General features: G+C 40.5%; 1 protein-coding gene across 4 annotated transcripts in view; it reads right to left on the reverse strand.

Moving 5' to 3' along the window:
- Positions 1–3,857: 3,857 nt before the first annotated feature.
- The window catches only part of LOC109066495 (mitogen-activated protein kinase kinase kinase kinase 4), a 59,739-nt gene continuing 41,736 nt past the window's right edge, over positions 3,858–21,860 (reverse strand). Inside the window, exons 17-26 of one of the 4 annotated variants that reach the window (XM_042763260.1) lie at positions 21,273–21,494; positions 16,614–16,719; positions 14,559–14,726; positions 13,680–13,823; positions 10,736–10,870; positions 10,507–10,607; positions 9,157–9,306; positions 8,913–9,072; positions 7,144–7,283; positions 3,858–5,014 (exon numbers count right to left, since the gene is read on the reverse strand). In XM_042763260.1, the coding sequence (XP_042619194.1) occupies positions 4,931–5,014; positions 7,144–7,283; positions 8,913–9,072; positions 9,157–9,306; positions 10,507–10,607; positions 10,736–10,870; positions 13,680–13,823; positions 14,559–14,726; positions 16,614–16,719; positions 21,273–21,494 (1,410 nt within the window). In that variant the 3' untranslated portion in view covers positions 3,858–4,930. Of the gene's footprint in view, positions 5,015–7,143; positions 7,284–8,912; positions 9,307–10,506; positions 10,608–10,735; positions 10,871–13,679; positions 13,824–14,558; positions 14,727–16,613; positions 16,720–21,272; positions 21,495–21,860 lie in introns of all 4 variants that reach the window. The other 3 variants (XM_042763259.1, XM_042763262.1, XM_042763261.1) reach the window with 3 other exon arrangements.

Genomic DNA, 21,860 nt, shown 5'->3' on the forward strand with positions numbered 1-21,860 from the left:
TGAGTTTAGACTAACCCAACTGTATAGATCAGTTGAGAAAAGCTATCCCTGGCCAAGCTTACGCTAACATGTCCAGAACTTCCTGGTCATGCTGAGAATAGTCAGACGGCATCAAAAGATAAAGAGCTAAGATGTTCTTAACAGTCACTCTTTGACATTTAATGAACTGAAAGACTACATGAGAGTCTTTATATTACTTAGCCACTCTACTGCTCCTTGAGAGAACTACTCCTAATAGTTCACAAATACAGTCATGGCCAAAAATATCGGCACCCTTGGTAAATATGATCAAAAGCAGCAAACACTCAAGATGGGTTTGGTGAACACAGGGATAAAAAAGTACCCCATGTGTACAATGAAATATACTGCTGTATTTTTGATGTTGTGGGCCTATATTTCTGATGGAGGTCCTGGACATCTTGTTTAGATACATGGCATCATGGATTCGATCAAATACCAACAGATAAAAAATCAGTAAGTGACTGACTGGTTGTTCTGCACGCTTAGTAAACAAACTCCAGTTAGTCCAAAATGCAGCAGCTAGAGTTCTTACTAGAACCAGGAAGTATGATCATATTAGCCCGGTTCTGTCAACACTGCACTGGCTCCCTATCAAACATCGTATAGATTTTAAAATCTTGCTTATTACTTATAAAGCCCTGAATGGTTTAGCACCTCAGTATTTGAACGAGCTCTTGTTACATTATAGTCCTCCACGTCAGCTCCGTTCTCAAAACTCTGGCAATTTGATAATACCTAGAATATCAAAGTCAACTGCGGGCGGCAGATCCTTCTCCTATTTAGCGCCCAAACTCTGGAATAACCTACCTAACATTGTTCGGGAGGCAGACACACTCTTGAAGTTTAAATCTAGATTAAAGACCCATCTCTTTAACCCGGCTTACACATAACATACTAATACACTTCTAATATCCAAATCCGTTAAAGGATTTTTAGGCTGCATTAATTAGGTAAACCGGAACCGGGAACACTTCCCATAACACCTGATGTACTTGCTACATCGTTAGAAGAATGGCATCTACGCTCATATTAGTCTGTTTCTCTCTTATTCCGAGGTCACCGTAGCCACCAGATCCAGTCTGTATCCAAGTCAGAGGGCCACTGCAGTCACCCGGATCCAGTATGTATCCAGCCCAGATGGTGGATCAGCACCTAGAAAGGACCTCTACAGCCCTGAAAGACTAATTAATGTTGTTCAGTTGCTTTGACGCAATCTTTTTTGTTTAAAGCGCTATATAAATACAGGTGACTTCACTTGACTGACTTTTATAATGGGCCATGTTTGGATCTTCAAACCGTACAATAATCCAAACACAAACCTCAAAAACAACACAAAAACACAAAACCAAGCTTCTGCTATGGCCATTCCAGTCCTCTGACCTGAAACCCTATAGAAAATGAGTGTGGTGAACTGAAGAGAAGAAGCACCAACATGGAGCTGGGAATCTAAAGGGTCTGGAGTGATTCTGGATGAAGGAATGGTCTCTGATCTCTTGTCAGGTGTTCTCTAACCTCATCAAGGAATTATAGGAGAACATTTAGAGCTGTTAAACTGGCAAATGGAGGTTTCAAAAAGTATTAAATAAAAGGGTGCCGTTAATTGTGGCCAATGTGTATTAGAGAAAAACATTTATTTCATAATGATATTTCCCCCCATTTTAAATTCTTATCCAATGAAAGGTTAGATTTTTGTGATTTTTTAAAAATAAAAGATCAAAAGGATTAACAATGCAGATTAATTTTCAAAGCCTTCTTTGTTCATATTTACCAAGGTGGCAGATATTTTTGGCCATGACTGTAAATGTGTGTGTGTGTGATCTACACTCAAATCGTCTTCTGAAAGAGTGCTGAACGTCTGGCTCAAACACAGAGAAGCAGAAACAAGTGAAACCGTATGTAAGCAAATGAATATGTTAAATAACGCCATCATCAAACATCTTGATGAAAGCGATTGATTTAATCTGTTTTGATCATCGATCTAAATCTGATCCAGACATAGTCTTACAAAAATGCGATTGAAATGAAAAAAATGAAACTTACCCATTCAAGTGTTGATTAAAAAAAGAACAAAGCTAGAAAAACAGTGTCAGGGAAAGAGTTTAAATGTAGCATATGCTGAATACATGACAAGTGATGAGAACCTGAAGTTTCTCCAGAAACTCAGTTTCCCGCAGTGCTGCTTTCACCTTGTGGTCATAAATCACTTTTGCTGCTGCATGACTTTGGATAAGTGTCCAGTAAATGTAAAAATGAGCAATTGTGGGGAAATGATTCAATAACATCACAAGAGTCACCGTAGGACCTTTTTCAGAATGTTGTGAATGAAGGTGATGCATGTTCATTCTCCAAGAGATTTCTAAGATCTATTACATCTGAAAAGTTTCAAAGGTTCAGTAATCACGTGGTGTGTCCAGCAGCAGTGGATCTCCTCTTCATGGACTGAGACAGATCTGTTCCTGCTGTTAGATGTGGTTAGGCGAACCAGCAGGTGTTTGTTTCTCAACCCCTCTCTATCTGCAGAAACCATCCCAAACACCAGAAGAAACCTCACGTACAAACAGGACAAATAACACTGGCATCCCTCCTTAAAGTAATCCCAATTTATTTTCAAAGAAAAACAAAGGAGCATCAGGAACATACAGGACTTGCTATCATATAGAGTGAGGACGTACGGTACAGTGCCACGACTGAAAACAGACACCAGCTTCAGAGAGTCACAGCAGCGCCGAGCAAACACCAGCTGAATTATTAATCAACGAGAATGATGGCTGAATAAAAAATGAACAAATCTTCAAATAAAACACAATAATGAACATCAGATTGACAAAACTTTGCTTGTTTAAACCTTATTTCTTTTGTTCCAGCTGAATTTATTTCTGCTCACTGGATCAGGCAGCACCTGGAACATCAGTCACTAGCTGTGTTTAACCGTGAAGGACCCAGAATTCACTTCACAGTTAAAGCTTAAAGAAAGCAGTTTTCATCTGGTGGCTGTTTCTAAACACATACGCTTCACTTTTAGTGAAGTTTTGCCATTGGCACGAATCACGTTCTTCTTATGACAAATCTCACTGAAAGTTCAACAGCTTCGTTAAAATCTTAAAATACTCTAATACTAATAAACACAAATAACATAAATATAGAACTTATAGAAGATATAAAGCTGTAGTGTGTGTGGGGAGAGATGAACTAAACAGAGAAAATAACTCCAGTAACCACAACAGATCCAACCCTATCAGCAGAAGAGAGAGAGAGAGAGAGAGAGAGAGTGAGAGAGTGTGTGTGTGTGTGTGTGTGTGTGTGAGAGTGAGAGTGAGAGTGTGTGTGTGTGTGTGCAGTGTCTGTGTGTGTGTGTGTGTGTGAAAGTGTGTTGTCATTGTCAGTGTGTGTGTGTGTGTGTGCAGTGTCTGTGTGTGTGTGTGTGAAAGTGTGTTGTCAGTGTCAGTGTGTGTGTGTGTGCAGTGTCTGTGTGTGTGTGTGAAAGTGTGTTGTCAGTGTCAGTGTGTGTGTGTGTGTGTGTGCAGTGTCTGTGTGTGTGTGTGAAAGTGTGTTGTCAGTGTCAGTGTGTGTGTGTGTGCAGTGTCTGTGTGTGTGTGTGAAAGTGTGTTGTCAGTGTCAGTGTGTGTGTGTGTGTGTGTGTGTGTGTGCAGTGTCTGTGTGTGTGTGTGTGTGTGTGTGTGTGTGTGCAGTGTCAGTGTGTGTGTGTGTGTGTGTGTGCAGTGTATGTGTGTGTGTGTGAGAGAGAGAGTGTGTGTGCAGTGTCAGTGTGTGTGTGTGTGTGTGTGTGTGTGTGCAGTGTCAGTGTGTGTGTGTGTGAGAGAGAGAGTGTGTGTGCAGTGTCAGTGTGTGTGTGTGTGTGTGTGTGCAGTGTCAGTGTGTGTGTGTGTGTGTGTGTGTGTGTGTGTGTGTGTAGGAAGAGAAGACAGGACAGAAGAAGCGCTGTGTGGCGAGTGCTCATCTCTTTCCTTTGGTTCAGCCGCTTCATTCCTCAGTCCTGCCTTTCATTAAATATAAACAGTTCAGTTTCAGATCATAGTAATCAGAGTCCATGACCAGGACAGTCTTTCACGTCCGGCTGAAGGTAGTGTTTCCCTAACAGAGATCTTCACAGGGGTCGAATGTCAGGTCTATAACAGCGTTTCTGCTCTGGATGTTGAGTGGACAGTTCAGTTTCAGTTTTCTGGCTCCAATGCAGTAAACTGCAGAATAAGCTTTCACTCAAGGTTCTAATAAAAGATGCTGTTCAAAGCTTTAGGACGGGACACGTCTCAAGGCCAGTGGAGATGCTTGTTGAACAGCCTGATTAAAACTCATCGAACACATGACAGAAGAAAAAAAAAGAGGATAAGAGACAATAAAAAATGGAAAAGAGACGCCATGAGAGCAGACGAGATGAGGAGAGGCAACAGAGAGCCTAAACTGACTAATTCATCCAAACCCATGTGTTTGACGCAGCGGCCCGCTTCCGGCTGACGTCACATGACCATTACCTGAGAGCACACTGGGAACACTGTCAGGAAATGTTTCAAGCTCTCCGCAATCCTCCACATTACAGGAACTACTCTGTTTAGTAAAAACAAATAAAAACCTAGAAATAAATACAAGCCATAAATAAAAATACATGACAAAACAAAGCCATTTTGTGTTTCACCATTGTCAGAACACTATGTGTGACACAACAGCAGGATGTCAGCGTTCCTCTCAGAGGAGTCAGATTGTATTAAACTCTAGAGAAAGACATTTACACAGACGAGCAATAATACTGGAGATACTCGAGCCGTTCCTCAGGCAGCAGGTTCAGTTATGTGTGTTTGCCGGTTTGTCAGTCCTGCAGCGGGCTCGGGCCGTTCGTGTGGCCTGGCCTCAGCTGATCGTGTCGAGAACTCCACCGATGGCTCTGACTGCTGCTTTACCAGCTGAGCAGAGAGGTGCGGCCCAGCGTCATGAAGTACACCTGACTCGAGCCTCCAGAACGCACAGACGCAAAGAACACCTGCAGACACACGTGAAGACAGACGAGTTAAACCCACAGCTACTGCTCACAGATCACTCGTCAGATGCAGCACACCTCTCGAGAGCATGCTCTGGTACGCTCCGGCCAACATCAAAACACAGAAGCATCATATTTTGCAGAAAGAAAATGAAGCCGCTTTAGGACCTTTAAGATTTTTTACTCAATTATGTTGAAACAATTAATCGCATCCAAAATCAAAGTTTGTGTTTACATAATATATTTGACTGTGTATATTCATATTTATAATTACATATAAATACACACACACATATATACACTGAGGGGAAAGATTGATTTGATCCCCTGCTGATTTTGTACGTTTGCCCACTGACAAAGAAATGATCAGTCTATTATTTTAATGCTAGGTTTATTTGAACAGTGAGAGACAGAATAACAACAAAACAAATCCAGAAAACCGCATTTCATAAAAGTTATAAATTGATTTGCATTTTAATGAGTGAGATAAATATTTGAACCCCAAGCAAAACATGACTTAGTACTCGTGCAGAAACCCTTGTTGGTCAGACGTTTCTTGTAGTTGGTCAGCAGGTTTGCACACATCTCAGGAGGGATTTTGGTCCACTCCTCTTTACAGATCCTCTCTAATCCTTAAGTTTCTTGGCTGTCGTTTGGCAGCTGGACGTTTGAGCTCCCTCCACAGATGTTCTACAGGATTGAGGTCTGGAGACCGTCTCGGCCCCTCCATGACCTTCATGTGCTGCTTCTCGAGACACTCCTTTGTTGCCTTGGCGGTATGTTTCGGGTCATTGTTCTGCTGGAAGACCCATCCATGACCCATCTTCAGTGTTCGGTCCGAGGGAAGGAGGTTCTTGTCCAAGGTTTTACAGTACATGGCCCATCCATTTGCCCCTCAATGCGGTGAAGTCGTCCTGTACCCTATGCAGAAAAACAGCCCCACAGCATAATGTTTCCACCTCGGTGCTTGACTGAAGGGATGGTGTTCTTGGGGTCATAGTCAGCATTTCTCTCCCTCCAAACACGGCGAGTCGAGTTAACTGCTCCGGGTGTGTGTGTGTGTGTGTGTGTGTGTGTGTGTGTTCACTGCTGTGTGTGTGCACTTTGGATGGGTTAAATGCAGAGCACGGATTCTGAGTATGGGTCACCATTCTTGGCTGTATGTCACGTCACTCACTTTAATGCTGAAGAGCTCAGTTTTGATCTCATCTTTCTCCCAAGCCTTCTCTGAATCATTTAGATGTTCATTGGAGGTTTTCAGTCCATTGCATCGAGTGTGTTACCAATGGTTTGCTGCCTTAAGATCATTAACAAGCTCCTCTCGTGTAGTTCGTAGCCGATCCCTCACCTTTCTCACGATCATCTTCACCCCATGAGGCGAGAGCTCCAGACCGAGGCCGATTGATGGTTGTTTTTATTTCTTCCATTTCCAAATAATCACACCAACAGTTGTCTTCTTCTCACCAAGCTTCTTGATGATGATGATTGATTGCTTCTGTGGACAGGTGTCTTTTATACAGGTTAAGTTATGAGATTAAGAGAGTTCCTGTATAAAGGACACCTGGGAGCCAGGAATCTTGCTGATTGATAGGGGATCAAATACTTATTTCACTCAACTTTTTTTGAAATGCGGTTTTCTGGATTTGTTTTGTTGTTATTCTGTCTCTCACTGTTCAGACAGACCAACCATTAAAATAATAGACTGATCATTTCTTTGTCAGTGGGCAAACGTACAAAATCAGCAGGGGATCAAATAATTACACACACACGCGTAAATATCTCTTAAATATATACATGTGTGTCTTTATATACAGTATACATATAAATATACACAGTCACATATATTATGTTAACACAAACTTTGATTTGGATTTGACAGCACTATTTTTGCTCAAAAACATCCATTGCTGGAAAGAGTCAGGATGTTATTCTCAATGTTTCCCATCAGACTCTTATTACTGTTAAACATGGAAATAATACATCTTCATTATTCTAAAAACAAAAATAATCTCATTCAAAATATTCTTCATTTTCTTTCTGCATTGCTTTAGGACAGGTTTTTGTGGGATCACAGGCATGGCCCAAGAGCTGATTTCACAGCAAAAACACTAAAAGAGGATCCAAAAACGCACCTTGTCATTTCTCTCACACAGAAACTTGAGCCTTTGTGCTCTTTTGTGCATGAAAACTCCATCCAGGTGTCCTGTTTCCACCGAGCGGATCTCTATGGCCTTCTCTCCCCAGCCCATGATCTGGTTAGAGCGGATATAAGCTGCAAGGGACACAACACAAGATACAGGTGAGAAATAACAATGTGCTCGCAGATACACACTGGCAGCTAGGCTAGGCTAGGCTAAACTCAGTCTCGCTGTTGACTGGGACGACTGATTGATTGAGTGCTTTAATGATATTCATTAAACAGATGAGGGAACATTAATTCATATTTAATATGAAGTGAGTTTTGAGCAGAAAATGGTTTTAAATTTCTTAAATGTTGATGAAAACAAAAGGAAATAAGCAGCAGTGATGACCATCTCCATTTACTTGCATGTAAATGTGAAAAAACTACGCAAAATCCGATCTGAGTGGTCAAACTGAAAAGCATTTCCAGAAATTCGATTTGTAAAGGATTTCAAACCACATATGAATGTAGCTCAAAACTAGATTTTTATGTAGTTTGTTGTCGTTCAGACTATGTAAATAGCATCAGATTTCAATCGGATCTGACAGTCTGAACGAGGCTTTGGACAGCTTACGGCAGGAGACAGGATGGTCAAATGCACCGGAGCTCGAGCGACCCTGACCTTCACTCACAGTGGTCACCCGTGAGAGGACAGTGATGACCCTGGCCATGTCTGAATGGTCCAGGAGGAGCAGCCGAAGCTTGAACATTAGGGTGCTCTGGGTCAGGAGCCTCGGACAGGCTCTAGGATCAGCAGAGAAGCGTTGGGGGGTCAGAGGTGATGCGTCAGGTGATTGAGAGACGGGAGCTGATGAAGAGTCGCATGAGATTTGAGGAGATTGCAAATGTTGGGAAGAGGAATGCAGGCCAGGATTTCGGTGAGAGCCCAGTCATGTGTCACCATCAAAACCTTCTGCTGGGCGCTTGCTGCTTCACGCTGAGATACTGAGATCATTCTGTCATCACTGGGGCTCCAACTCAAGCACAAGATGTTTCAAAATCTCAAAAATTATTTTAATGATACCAAAGTCACTGCTAAATATCCTTAAAACTCAATTTCTCAAAGTCGGTTGGTGTGTCTGTGACTGAGCAGATGTGCACGTTTGGGACCAAGTCTGGAGTCTCTGTAATTAATGGTCTCTGACGCCCATAATCTTTTACGGCAGCGATAAGGAAAAGAAGAAATCAGTGCAAACACATTAGGTATTTCCAGCACCTGGTGCTTGGACCCCTAAAAATCATTCCTGGCCGTTTGCCCTGCCTATTTAATATCTGAGTGAATTATCAAATAAATAAGCCAGGCTTACAGTCAGGACTGAAAGCAAACTAAAGTAGTAGGATAAACGTCTATATGGATATGGGAGACTACATCAAATGCAATTTTTTAAGGAAAAAAAGAGAGAAAGACGTTAAACTGACACGTCACGCCCTCAGTCGCTGTTATTAAACTAGAGCTTGTCTATCTTGATGATGTTAATAGCTTGGCTGTTCTGGGCTAGGGTCCTTCCCAGCACTGAACTCTGACCTTTACAGCGGCTGGTGTGATACGTGATGTGTATTCAACACATCACATATTCAATAATGCAGTGTGTCACGTATATAGTACAGTGTAGCTCAACTATGCAGCCTGACTAGAACTACATGTAACATACTGACAGTTGTTGACTAGTAAAATACTACTGTGATGATTGAATAGCAGAGGAGGCTTCATTCACACACCCACTGAGGTGGGCATCTCGCCCCACTGGAGCACCACGTCTTTGGTGATGCGGCCGTAGGTGTTGACATACACGCCCTCATCTTCATAACACACCAGCAGCTCAATGCCATCGGTGTTCGGCAGGATGATGATGGCATGCGACTGAATACTGGTCTGAATCTGAAACAATGAAGAGAGAGCAAGATGAAGAGGCAGGAAAACACCACGGGACAATTTCAGATGCTTTTCACCATCAGTACATACGTGAGTTGGCAGATAAATGTCATAGACGGCTCCTGAGTCCACATCCACAGCATGAAAGCCAGAGAAGGACCCATAGATGACCTTTAACCTTTGGCCTTCTTCAACTGTGAGGTCAACCAGCAGCGGCTTGTGCACCAGATCACCGAAGGACTGCCACACAGAGATTTGTCATTCTTTCATTGTGAGAATCTTCAAGATCACAAACAATATCAGCATATCTCATTATAAGGGCCATTCACACCAAGAAGGATAACTACATTAGCATCCGGACCAGCGAATGATAAGGTTCTGTTTATTAGTTTTGTCATCTGCCACTTTAAAGCTCTTGAAAGTCAGCTGGATTCTGAGTGGCTGTCAATGTCATCACGTAAAGCACCACTGAAACCAAGAGTGCTGGTCTTTGGAAAATGTCACTCGCAGAATAAAAGCTCATGGACAATTAAGTCACACTGCCAATGTAGATGATTTCATTGCTGAAAGATGAAAATACTGTACCTAGACGAATATTGTGTTCTGTGTGGGTCCCGGAGTGTACAGTCAAAGAAACCACATCAACAACAAAAGATGCAACTCTACATGTTTTTCTGATGCGAGACTTTTATTTTGAGAGACGTGCGTGAAAGCTGTTCACACTGCTGTCAGATTCAGTTTAAGTAAAGAGTGCCAGAGAAAAACATGCCGTCCAGATTCAGCATTCACCTCAGAAAAACAAACTTGTCCTGTCAGGCATTATACTGTCCTCATAGCACGCACTGTATATCATTTCACTAAAGCACAGACGAAACCACGAGCATGAACGTGTGAAATAAAAGTAAAGCACCAATAGATCATATAACTGGTACTGCGTGTGTCAGCTGGGAAAGATTTGCATGAGGATATGATACTCATTCTATTTCCATGTTTCATTATTATTATTCACCATGGTAACTGATGTTTCCATAACCCAAAAATGCTGTGTTATTTTCACTTTGTGTTATTTTGTATGTTTAAATGACTTTAATTGAATTAACAAAAACTAGTTTGGGACTGCTATTTAATAGCCTTACCTTATAGGCTGTTTATTCATCAGTATTAGTCATATTCTTACTATTTATGTGTATGTTAAGTAAAGGGGGACGCTGCTTGTGTGTGTGTGTGTGTGTGTGTGTGTGTGTGTGTGTCAACAATTTTTTGTGAAATAAATTATCTATCTATCTATCTATCTATCTATCTATCTATCTATCTGTCTATCTTTATTCTAGAAAAGTAGTTCATGGGAAAACGTGTTGAGAAGCACTGGTCTAGACGGACCCCTGCACAGCTCCGAGCATCACGCTTGACTCACACTCACAGCCATTCTAGTGTATTCACCTTGAAAGCCATGAATTTATGGTATGGTTTGGGAGCCCACGCATACACCTCTACTGAATTCTTCAGGGCCAGAACCAAGAACTTGATCCTCTCGTACTTCACTACAGACAAAACAAACCACACACATCAGTGCAAGTACTGTGTGACAAATGCAGACAATCAGATCAATTCCTGATCAAGGAGCAGAAATAACAAAGCAGCACAGAATCATTCAGATATGAACACATACCAACTTTGTAGTGCACACATCCCTCTAGATCTCCTACGGTGGTCCAGCCCTGCTTCTTCTCCACCTCAGGGTCATTATGGAGGATCTTGTTCCTCAGCCAGGACAGATAGTACACCCGCAATTTATTCTTCTTCCCTACAAAAAATAAAAAATAAAAAAATAAAATAAACTGTATTTCAGTTCTCTTGCTCTTTTGGTCTGACCAAACACCCAGATCAGTGCTGAGTGCTGGGCTAAATGTGCTCGCTGTATATGGAGGCATGGTGTTGTATCTGCACATTTCAAAAGCCCTTCAGAGTGAATGTGTAAAGGAGACAAACAGCGGCACACGGAGATCCACTGCAAGGAGACGGCGGTTCCCACGCCAGTTTCATGTTTCAGTATTTGGGAGAACACGGTTTGAGAGTTCATTTTAAACGGTCCTGTGCTGTTATAAATGAGTTAGACAGTCAGATGAATGATAGCTTATCAGCTCCATTTCATTTACATTACATTTAGCAGACACTTGTATCCAAAGCAACTTACAAGTGAGGACAATAGAAGCAATCAGAACAACAAAAGGGCAATGATATGTAAGTGCTGTGAGAAGTCTCAGTTATCCTAACAGAACACGTAGCAAGGTTTTTTATAATAAATAAAAATAAAACAAGCAGATAATAGAAATAGAAAAAGAATAAGGAATGCTAGTGTCAGAGGGTATCTCTCTTTTTTTTAAAGAAGACAAGTAGTATGAATAGAATTAGAATAGAAAGTGCTAGAGTTAAAGGGTCAAATAAAGATGAAAGAGATGTGTTTTTAGCTGTTTCTTGAAGATGGCTAAGGACTCAGCTGCTCGGATGGAGTTTGGCAGCTCATTCCACCAGGAGGAAACATCAATCAGAACTCTAAAGTGTCTGGCTGTTTTTGAAGGAGTTATGGTTGATGAGCTTAACTTGATGGTGAAATTGTGATAAGGTGATGAGTTTGTTGAAACCACAAGCAGTTCTGTCTTGGCAAGGTTGAGTTGAAGGTGATGGTTCTTCATCCAGCAAGAAAAGCTGAGATGCGAGCAGCTACCGTCAGATCATCAGGATGAAATGAGAGTAGAGTTGAGTGTCATCAGCATAGCAGTGATATGAAAAACCATATTTCTGCATGACAGAACCTAGTGATGTCATGTAGACAGAGAAGAGACGTGGTCCAAGCAGGGCCGCTGCTGGCCAAATGGGTGCCCGAAGCAGAATAGTATTGTTGTGCCCCTCCCTCCAAAAACAAAAAACAAAAAAACAACTACTATGGAGGCTCAAAATAGAACTTTAATAAAATATAAAAGTAAATAAATACATTTTTATTAAATTGTATTATTTATAAATTACAATTGTTGCTCTAGACAGTTAACTGTGGTTATGATTTTATTAATACAGTTGTCTGATTGATTTTATGGTCTCAAGCATTCAGAAATCACACTAAATAAAATGAAGCAGTTTTACTACAATAACTATGGTTCATTTTGGTAAGGGTTGTAATGTCCACGTGTTTTTGTTGAAAAAAATTAAAGAGGCTATAGCATTTCTATTGCAAAAAGGTAGCCAAAAATGAAAAATTAAGTGGATATTTGAATTAAATGTTTGGTCAATATTAAACAAGAATCTGATCGTCATGTAAGTGTAACAACAACAATTACGTGGCCTTTGGTGCCCTTTGCAGGCGTTTGTAATAATGTAAATTGTTTATTTTGTATTACATTATGTATTTTAACAGTTATTCAATGACACCATATGATTATTATTAATTAACCAATCACCTCGTTGTTTTATAAAATACATTTTAAGTCATGGAAACTAGAATATTAAGTAAGATGCGTTGTTGGTGGTGGTGAAATTATTACCGACAATAAAACATGTTACTAAACATCACAGTCAAAAAAGTTTCACAGGATAATGAATGTAGCTACCTGAAAGTATTTTTCTTTTCTCTGCGCCGGACTGCGCTGATGTCTTTTCCCTGACATAGCCTAGCTGTCCATTAATTATGATGATCATTTGTGTTCAGCCGCAAACATGAGGTGAGAGCGAGCGCGCGCACATACCCCTATACTCCCTCCTTTTTCAACATAAAACTCAATTTTTAATAATAATTATATATATATATATATATATATGTATATATATATATATATATATATATATATATATTATATATATATATATATATATATAACTGCATATTTTTATTTATGTATATGTTAATTTTAATATAGAACAAAGTTTTTTTTTTTTTTTTGAGCAACTGGGATGGTGCCCCCCTGGGATTATATTTAAAAAAATTCAATCAAGCCCTTCTTATATAAACCGTCTTAACATGGTCCAAGAACTGAGCCCTGAGGCACCCCTGTAGCTGGATGTTGTGACTTGGACACCTCACTTCTCCAAGAAACCTTGAATGACCTATCTGAGGGATAAGACTTAAACCCCTGGAGTGTGCTTCCTGAGATGCCCTTTGAAAATAGGGTTGATAGGAGGATCTGTATATAACAAAATATTTTCCCAGTTTGCCATCTTGTGAGGCTGATTTGGATCTGAAGAGTGTAATGAAAGTTTCTTAAATCCCACAGCTGTTTCAAAAGTGTCTGTGTGTGTAATGGAATATTTCACCATGTCTAAACATAATAAAAAAATACACCATGTGTTAGTGCAATATTCAAACAGCTTTTGCACAATTTCTCAGTTTTAAACTGATCACAGTTTCCACATCACACATGTCATGTCTGAGACTCGACCACAGAGACAGACAGAAACAGAGGAAAATACAGGAACTACATTGTGCTTGTATTCGAGAGAACCAAATAACAAGAGGATGTTACGCAACAGCGACATGGCACTGAAATATGCCTGCTGTCACACGAACATACAGAAACAACCTTCCTGCCTTCTGTGCTGTTCACTGTCCAGAGATCATGCATTACCTGAAATCGTCACAAGCACATTGAGTCCCTCCAAAACGTCCATCTGCTGGAAGCGTCTGCGGCTTATGAGCGGGTAGACTTTCCCCTGACCGCTGCGATCCAGCAGCATGAGGCCGCTCTCTGTCCCAACCAACAGATTCACACCTGGAGATAAAACAGAAAGACAGGTAAACAGGACAATCCTCTGACGTCCCAGTCACACTGACATGTACAAAATCACTGAAACCTAAGTCACACTGCTGATGTTTGATGGCCAGCGGTGATTCAGTGACCACAAAGTACACAAGCATCAAGAAACCACTTCAAGATGACTAACTGATCTCATTACTCACTACTGATGCAGTAATGTGGGTCTTCAATCATGCTGAGTGTTAATTCACATGACACTGTTCAAAGCCTACTTTTCTTCTACAATGTCACGCATTTCTGAAACCCAAAAACCCCCAAACTGAAAGTTGTTTCAGAGTCTTGCTGTGATATATACAGCACACAGGCCTGATTTTTCTGTGATTAGAGATAAAGCAGTCTGTAGTGTCATCATGTGTTTCTGTAGTACTGGATTCATAGCTGCTGTAATTGTATACTGAACCACATTTCTTTCACTGCTAAGAGCAAATCCTGCTGGAGTTTCACTTCACTACTTCAGGTTTGAGAGTCAGTGTCAGCTCTTAGGTAACTAGTGAACAACTCATCAAAATAATGCTTTGCACATGTAACAAATAAATGCTAAAAAGTGCATTGGCATATCAATATCACAGAGCCTCGGTTCCTTTGATTTTACTGATTTTTTGTTCCTGCTCTTACAGTCAGACTCTGGTGGTCGATTCTGTCTTTTGGGTCAGGAATCATTGGTCGGCTCTGGTTTTTTACATCACTCACCCCAGAGAGCAGCGCACAGGATCTCTGAATTGAACCTCTTCTTGTACTTGCGGATCTCTGGAGTGTCGTTCTGGGGCCGTGTGTTGACAGGATTGACGTTGACTACCGATCCCTTACGGGACGCATCCTGCCGCAGAGCCTCCTGCAGTCGAGCGTCATTACTGTAAGCTGAGGAACCAAACCAAATCAGCCCACATTTATTCATATAGAGATTTTCACAATACACATCGTTTCAAGCAGCTTTACAATAAAAAAATCAAAGTTATTGTTTATAATATTTTATAATCACATTTAGCAGATTAGAGCTGGACAATAATACAGTGAAATTATGTGATACTAGCTTTTATGGTATTTTTGATCAAATAAATGCAGCTGAGCAGAAGAGATTTCCATCAAAACCATTAAACAAAATCTTACTGATCCACACTTCTTTGACTGCTAAGAGCAAATCCACTACTTCAGGTAACTCTTGGGTAACTAGTGAACAACTCATCAACAACAACTTTTTTTTTTTTTATTTGGTGGGGTGTGTGAGGTTTTAAATTCTATTACAAAAAGTGTTCCTGTGGCTAAAACGTTGTGGGTTCAATTCCCAAGAAACACACATACTGGTTAAAAAAATGTGTAGCATGAATGCACTGTAAGTCGCTTTGGATAAAAGCGTCTGCTAAATGCATAACTGTAAATGTATTATTAGGCTTGCTGCAAAACTAATTGCCCCTTGGGGGACATGAATAAAGTTGAATTGAATTGAATTGATCCCTTTTTGAATGGTGGTGTAAATTACATTAACCACTATATAATTTTAAAAACATGTAACTGAATGACATTTGATTTAACTGGACTTAAAATGTAATTAGTTTGCCATTAAAAAAGAATATAAATTATATTTAGGAGTGTCAAATAAACTCTTTAGAAATTTGGCATTCAAACTAACTGCAGACAATCATTCATAAAGCATTCATGTTAATTTTTCCACACAAGAACAAGAAAAAAGCATATCGTGCTTTATCGTGACTGAACGCTAGCTGCTGTTTGGATGAGAAGTTCAGCAGCTGCGCGACAGAAGGCTGAGTGAACACTGAATCAAGAGCCGTTGCTATGGAAATGATACACCGTCTATTCTAGCAGCACTGGTGTAAACTGGCAGCTAACACTGCTACACCGGACGAGAACGGTGCGTCAAAGGACCCATTATAATCAGTGATGCTGTGACTACAGTAAACAGATGCTGCATTCTATTTCTGACACTCTCCGCGCGTTTGCACTACCAAGCTAACTGGACAAATAGATATGGAAAGTTCGCTTTGATGCATCCAGTGAGATGGTGTTAGGATGTGGCAGATCATTTTATTTTGGAAGTTTCAGCCCATACATCTTTGGTGTGAACATACCTCAACCTCATCACTAAGACATGCTTTTACGCCATTGGTTCTGGCTTTCGTTCACACAGAGCTTTTTCTGGTACTGAACCCGGCAATGTTACTAGGTACCCGACCCGGGATCAATCCCAGAATCAATCCCAGGACGTGTTTGCGTTCACACAGAAGGCACTCTGGCAATTTTCCATCCTGAGTCTCCATGCTAGAGAGACAAAGCGGACTGACCACATTTTTTACCAAATTTGTAACAAGATTAAGCTCCAACAAGCAAACCTTCACTTCAAGGTACTTTCATCTGCATGTTCCAGATTAAGGATTCATTTCCTTCAGCATTTTTTCTTTTGATATGTTTTGTTACACTCACTAATGAAGATTTGCAGCACATACCAAGATCTGACAAAAATGATTGACATGATAATCCTGTCCTGATTATTATTAAAACATCAAAATCTCTGTCATGTTATTTTGGGTTCAGTTGACAGCATTTGTGTCATATGATGATGACCATAAAAAATAATTTCAACTTGTTTGTCGTGTTCTCCAAAAGCAGAAAAACTAGAGGTTAGGTTAGGGTGAGGCTCTTATGATGGCTGTGTTCCCACTGGACCATGATGCTCCAGCAATGAGACTGTCCTCTGCTGGCCACACAGGGAACTGCAGTCATCACACTTACCAGCATTATTGAGTGCGCTGCCGGTGGATGGAGAAACCTGGAGGAGACGCGGGTCAATGAAGGGTGTGAAAGACGAGGAAGACTTGTGCTTCGGCACAGTGGGAGTCTGTGAGAACATTATGAGCAAAGAATGAGAAAATACCTAAACTAACAGTTACACCTCAAAGTTAGAATAACACTGAAAATGTAAACATTCTCTAGTTTATTAATTGTAATAATGCTTGTAAGACTTAAGATTAACAGTCTAACAGCTACAACTAAACACAGATGACAAAACATGCTGAATGACTTGATGGTGGTTGGTAAAAAAAAAAAAGATGAATTGACTGATGGAAACAACGATAATAACAATTATAAGAAAGAAAGAACAAAAGAGGAGGAAATGGATGCAAGCAAGCTAAAGGAGAAACCCTGAGAAATGCATTTGTCTTTTCTTGGTTTCTGGGGCTCAGTAAAATGACATTTGAATTCTCTGCTGTAATCAGACACAGCTCTGCAAAGAAAGAGTTCCTTCTCATGAGTCATGTAGAGAAACTCAAGTGCATACACCTCCCTCATATACTGAAACGTTGTTTTAACTTTGGTTTTCAAAAAAGAAAAGAAAAATAAATCATTAATTAAGCTAATGAGTGTTATCACTGTTTTCCAATCTCTTGCAACCTGTACAGATGGGGTCACGTCACAAAAAAAAGGTGTTAATAAATAATAATAATAATAATAATAAAATACTAATAAATAAATAAATAATAAAATAATGGTAATAAAATTGGAAAAATCTGCCCAATAACCAAATAATTGGCCAATAGTTTTTAAAATCAATAATATGAACAAACCTCCCACTTAGTGCAAAATAGTGCTGAACTTCATTAGAAAATATGAAAAAGGTTTAACCAGGAGAATGTTTTGTATTAATATACTGTAAATGGTTTAAAATAAATAAATATACAGCTATGGGATAGAGAAAAAAGGGGGACAGAAATAAAAGAAAAGTAGGTATTTTTTATGTAATTATCTGTTTTTAGATACATACATTTTACTTCTATGTTTCTTTACTGTTACAAACTGGACCTCAACTTCCGAAAAATAAAAAACATACTGGATCTGCATGAAGCATGGCATCTTTCAAAATGGTGAATTAAGTTTCCAGCTTTGCCTTTGTAACAACGTTGTAACCTGTAACTAATTATTCAAACAGCTTATGTCACCTCAAATATCACCTAAACCCTGTCAGAAACATGCAACTCTCCAATCTACAATTTTCAAATTAATCGTTATCAATGGTCGAAATCTTGCACCATAAATCCATGTAATGATAATGTGTACCGTGTACTTGTCTTCAGAACATGTATTTTCAACCATCAACTGGCTGCATATCACACTGATCTCTGCCCATGTCAATATGATCATCTTTCTAAACAAGTAATTAGAACAGCCCAGTAGCACACTTTGATATATAAAAAAAACAACTACAACAACCTTGTTGAGGGGCTCATGACATGAGAAATCCCATAGTCTGATCTTTTCATAGATAGGAGGTCATGGTACCATAATTACTTTAACATATTCTGGGCTCAAACTGTGGTAGATCTTTGCATCTGATTGCCGCCATTGTAACACTCTACCTCATCATGACACTTCAACACCCCTTTACCTCATCACGATGCCTCAACGTCCGCGTTACCTCACCATGACACCTCAACGTCCACTTTATATCATCACGATGTCTCAACGTCCCCTTTACCTCATCACGGTGCCTCAATGTCCCCTTTACCTCATCACGACGCCTCAACCTCCGCTTTACCTCATCCCAATGCCTCAACATCCCCTTTACCTCATCACAACGCCTCAATGTACGCTCTACCTCATCACGACGCCTCATCGTCCCCTTTACCTCATCACGACGCCTTTGCATTTCGTTAGCAGCGCAAAAGGTCGTGGGTTCGATTTCCAGAGAACACACATACTGGTAAAAAAAATTTATAGCCTGAATGCACTGTAAGTCGCTTTGGATAAAAGCGTCTGCTAAATGCATAAATGTAAAAGTAAATGTAACAGCCCAGTAGCACACTTTGATACATAAAAAAACAACTACAACAACAACAACAACCTTGTTGAGGGGCTCATGACATGAGAAATCCCACTGTCTGATCTTTTCATAGATAGGAGGTCATGGTACCATAATTACTTTATCATATTCTGGGCTCAAACTGTGGTAGATCTTTGCATCTGACTGCCGCCATAATAACAATTTATCTCATCATGACACTTCAACACACCTTTGCCTCATCAAGATGCCTCAACGTCTGCTTTACCTCATCATGACGCCTCAATATCCCCTTTACCTCAACACGACGCCTCAACATCCACTTTACCTCATCATGACGCCTCAACAATCACTTTACCTCATCACGACACCTCTACGTCCCCTTTACCTCATCACGATGCCTCAACATCCGCTTTACCTCATCACAACACCTCAACAATCACTGTACCTTATCACGATGCCTCAATAATCACGTTACCTCATCACAAAGCCTCAACAATCACTTTACCTCATCACGACACCTCAACAATCACTTTACCTCATCACAACACCTCAACGTCCCCTTTACCTTATCACGATGCCTTAATCTCTTTACCTCATCACAAGGCCTCAATGTCCCCTTTACCTCATCACGACGCCTCAACAATCACTTTACCTCATCACAGTGCCTCAACAATCACTTTACCTCATCATGACGCTTCAACATCCCCTTTACCTCATCATGAGCCCTCAACGTCCCCTTTACCTCATCACAACGCCTTAACAATCGCTTTACCTCATCAGGAGGCCTCAACGTCCCCTTTACCTCATCACGACGCCTCAACATCCGATTTACCTCATCACGACGCCTCAATGTCCCCTTTACCTCATCATCCGCTTTACCTCATCACGACACCTCAACAATCGCTTTACCTCATCATGACGCCTCAACAATCGCTTTATCTCATCACGACGCCTCAACAATCGCTTTACCTCATCACGACGCCTCTACGTCCCCTTTACCTCATCACGATGCCTCAACATCCGCTTTACCTCATCACAACACCTCAACAATCACTGTACCTTATCACGATGCCTCAATAATCACGTTACCCTCATCACAAAGCCTCAACAATCACTTTACCTCATCACGACACCTCAACAATCACTTTACCTCATCACAACACCTCAACGTCCCCTTTACCTTATCACGATGCCTTAATCTCTTTACCTCATCACAAGGCCTCAATGTCCCCTTTACCTCATCACGACGCCTCAACAATCACTTTACCTCATCACAGTGCCTCAACAATCACTTTACCTCATCATGATGCTTCAACATCCCCTTTACCTCATCATGAGCCCTCAACATCCCCTTTACCTCATCACAACGCCTTAACAATCGCTTTACCTCATCAGGAGGCCTCAACGTCCCCTTTACCTCATCACGACGCCTCAACATCCGATTTACCTCATCACGACGCCTCAATGTCCCCTTTACCTCATCATCCGCTTTACCTCATCACGACACCTCAACAATCGCTTTACCTCATCATGACGCCTCAACAATCGCTTTATCTCATCACGACGCCTCAACAATCGCTTTACCTCATCACGACGCCTCAACAATCGCTTTATCTCATCACGAGGCCTCAACAATCGCTTTACCTCATCACGGCACCTCAACATTTGCTTTACCTAATCACGACGCCTCAACATCCCCTTTACGTCATCACGACGCCTCAACAATCGCTTTACCTCATCACGTCGCCTCAACAATCACTTTACCTCATCACGACGCCTCAACAATCACTTTACCTCATCATGACACCTCAACGCCCCCTTTACCTCATAACGACACCTCAACATCCACTTTACCTCATCATGTTGCCTCAACAATCACTTTACCTCATCACGAGGCCTCAACGTCCCCTTTACTTCATCATGACGCCTCAACAATCGCTTTACCTCATCACGATGCCTCAACGTCCCCTTTACTTCATCACAACACTTCAACAGTTTTTCTGTACTGTTTCAACTGTATTTTATGTGATGTAAGAAAATCAGTTTTTACAAATATAAGCCAACAAAAAAAAACTTACATGAGGAATTTGAATACAAAAGGTCAGGTCATAACCACTTGAAACTGGCAAATGCTACGGCTTCTGTGTTAATTGGCCATACAAGCTACTGACTTAACATTCTTTTTTTTTTTTTTATTATGATTTTTTTGTTGTTGTTGTCTTGGCTGCTTTTGTTAGAAATTATTATCTATAATTTTTGTTTATTGAGATGTTCAAATAAAAACTACTGCAAGACATATGCATCAGTCACATGAGCCTCATTTTAGCCAGTAAAACTTGTTGGGAAAAAAAGCCTTTTGCACATCTGCTTGAGCATGTGTTATCACATTTGAATGGCTCATCAGTTAAGTGTTATTCACCAGTTAATGATACTGGTTAATCAGTTAGAAGAAGTTAGAAATTTGCCAAAAGAATTAGTAGCATAAGAAGGTAGAATCATTAACAGACAGCTAAAACCTCCCACCATCAGAACACCAGAGAAACACTACACTGCAGTTCTACTGCACTGGAGCCAGTGGCTGAGGCCGTCACTGAGGCTCACAGCAGACATACCTCTGCTAGGCACGGGACTCTGTCCGAGGGACTGAGGGGGGATGGGGCAGGGCTGCTGGGAGAGAAGGAAGAGGGGGGAGAGCGCTGACTCTGCTGGAGCAGGTCGGGCAGCAGGGGATTTCGACCCCTAATGCAGCTCCTCTGCCCAATCTCTACAGGACTGGGACTAGGAGCGTCTTTCCAGCCTGAACCCAACAGTGTCACAGGCCCTGATCTCTGGAACTGAGAAAGGTAAATGTCTGGGTCCATGCCTGTGCAGTTCTTTAAGTCAATGCTGTTTTCCTTTGCTGGGGTAAACTTGCAATTACCTATATATATATATATATATATATATATATATATATATATATATATATATATATATATATATATTATATTATTCTTTTACAATAAACAATTACATTCTAATATGATCCTGACAGAAAGAATAATTCAGATCATTCATAATTCACAGAAAACAAGGACTATGAAGAAATTCTATAAGACAAGAACAATAACAATGGCCAAACAAAATGAAAAGAATAGCATAAATTCAAATAATAAATGTCCCACATTTGTGTTTCCATACTGTATGTGAACACTATGGCA

This window comes from Cyprinus carpio, chromosome A9 (genome assembly GCF_018340385.1).
Source record: "Cyprinus carpio isolate SPL01 chromosome A9, ASM1834038v1, whole genome shotgun sequence".
Classification (NCBI taxonomy): Eukaryota; Metazoa; Chordata; class Actinopteri; order Cypriniformes; family Cyprinidae; genus Cyprinus; species Cyprinus carpio.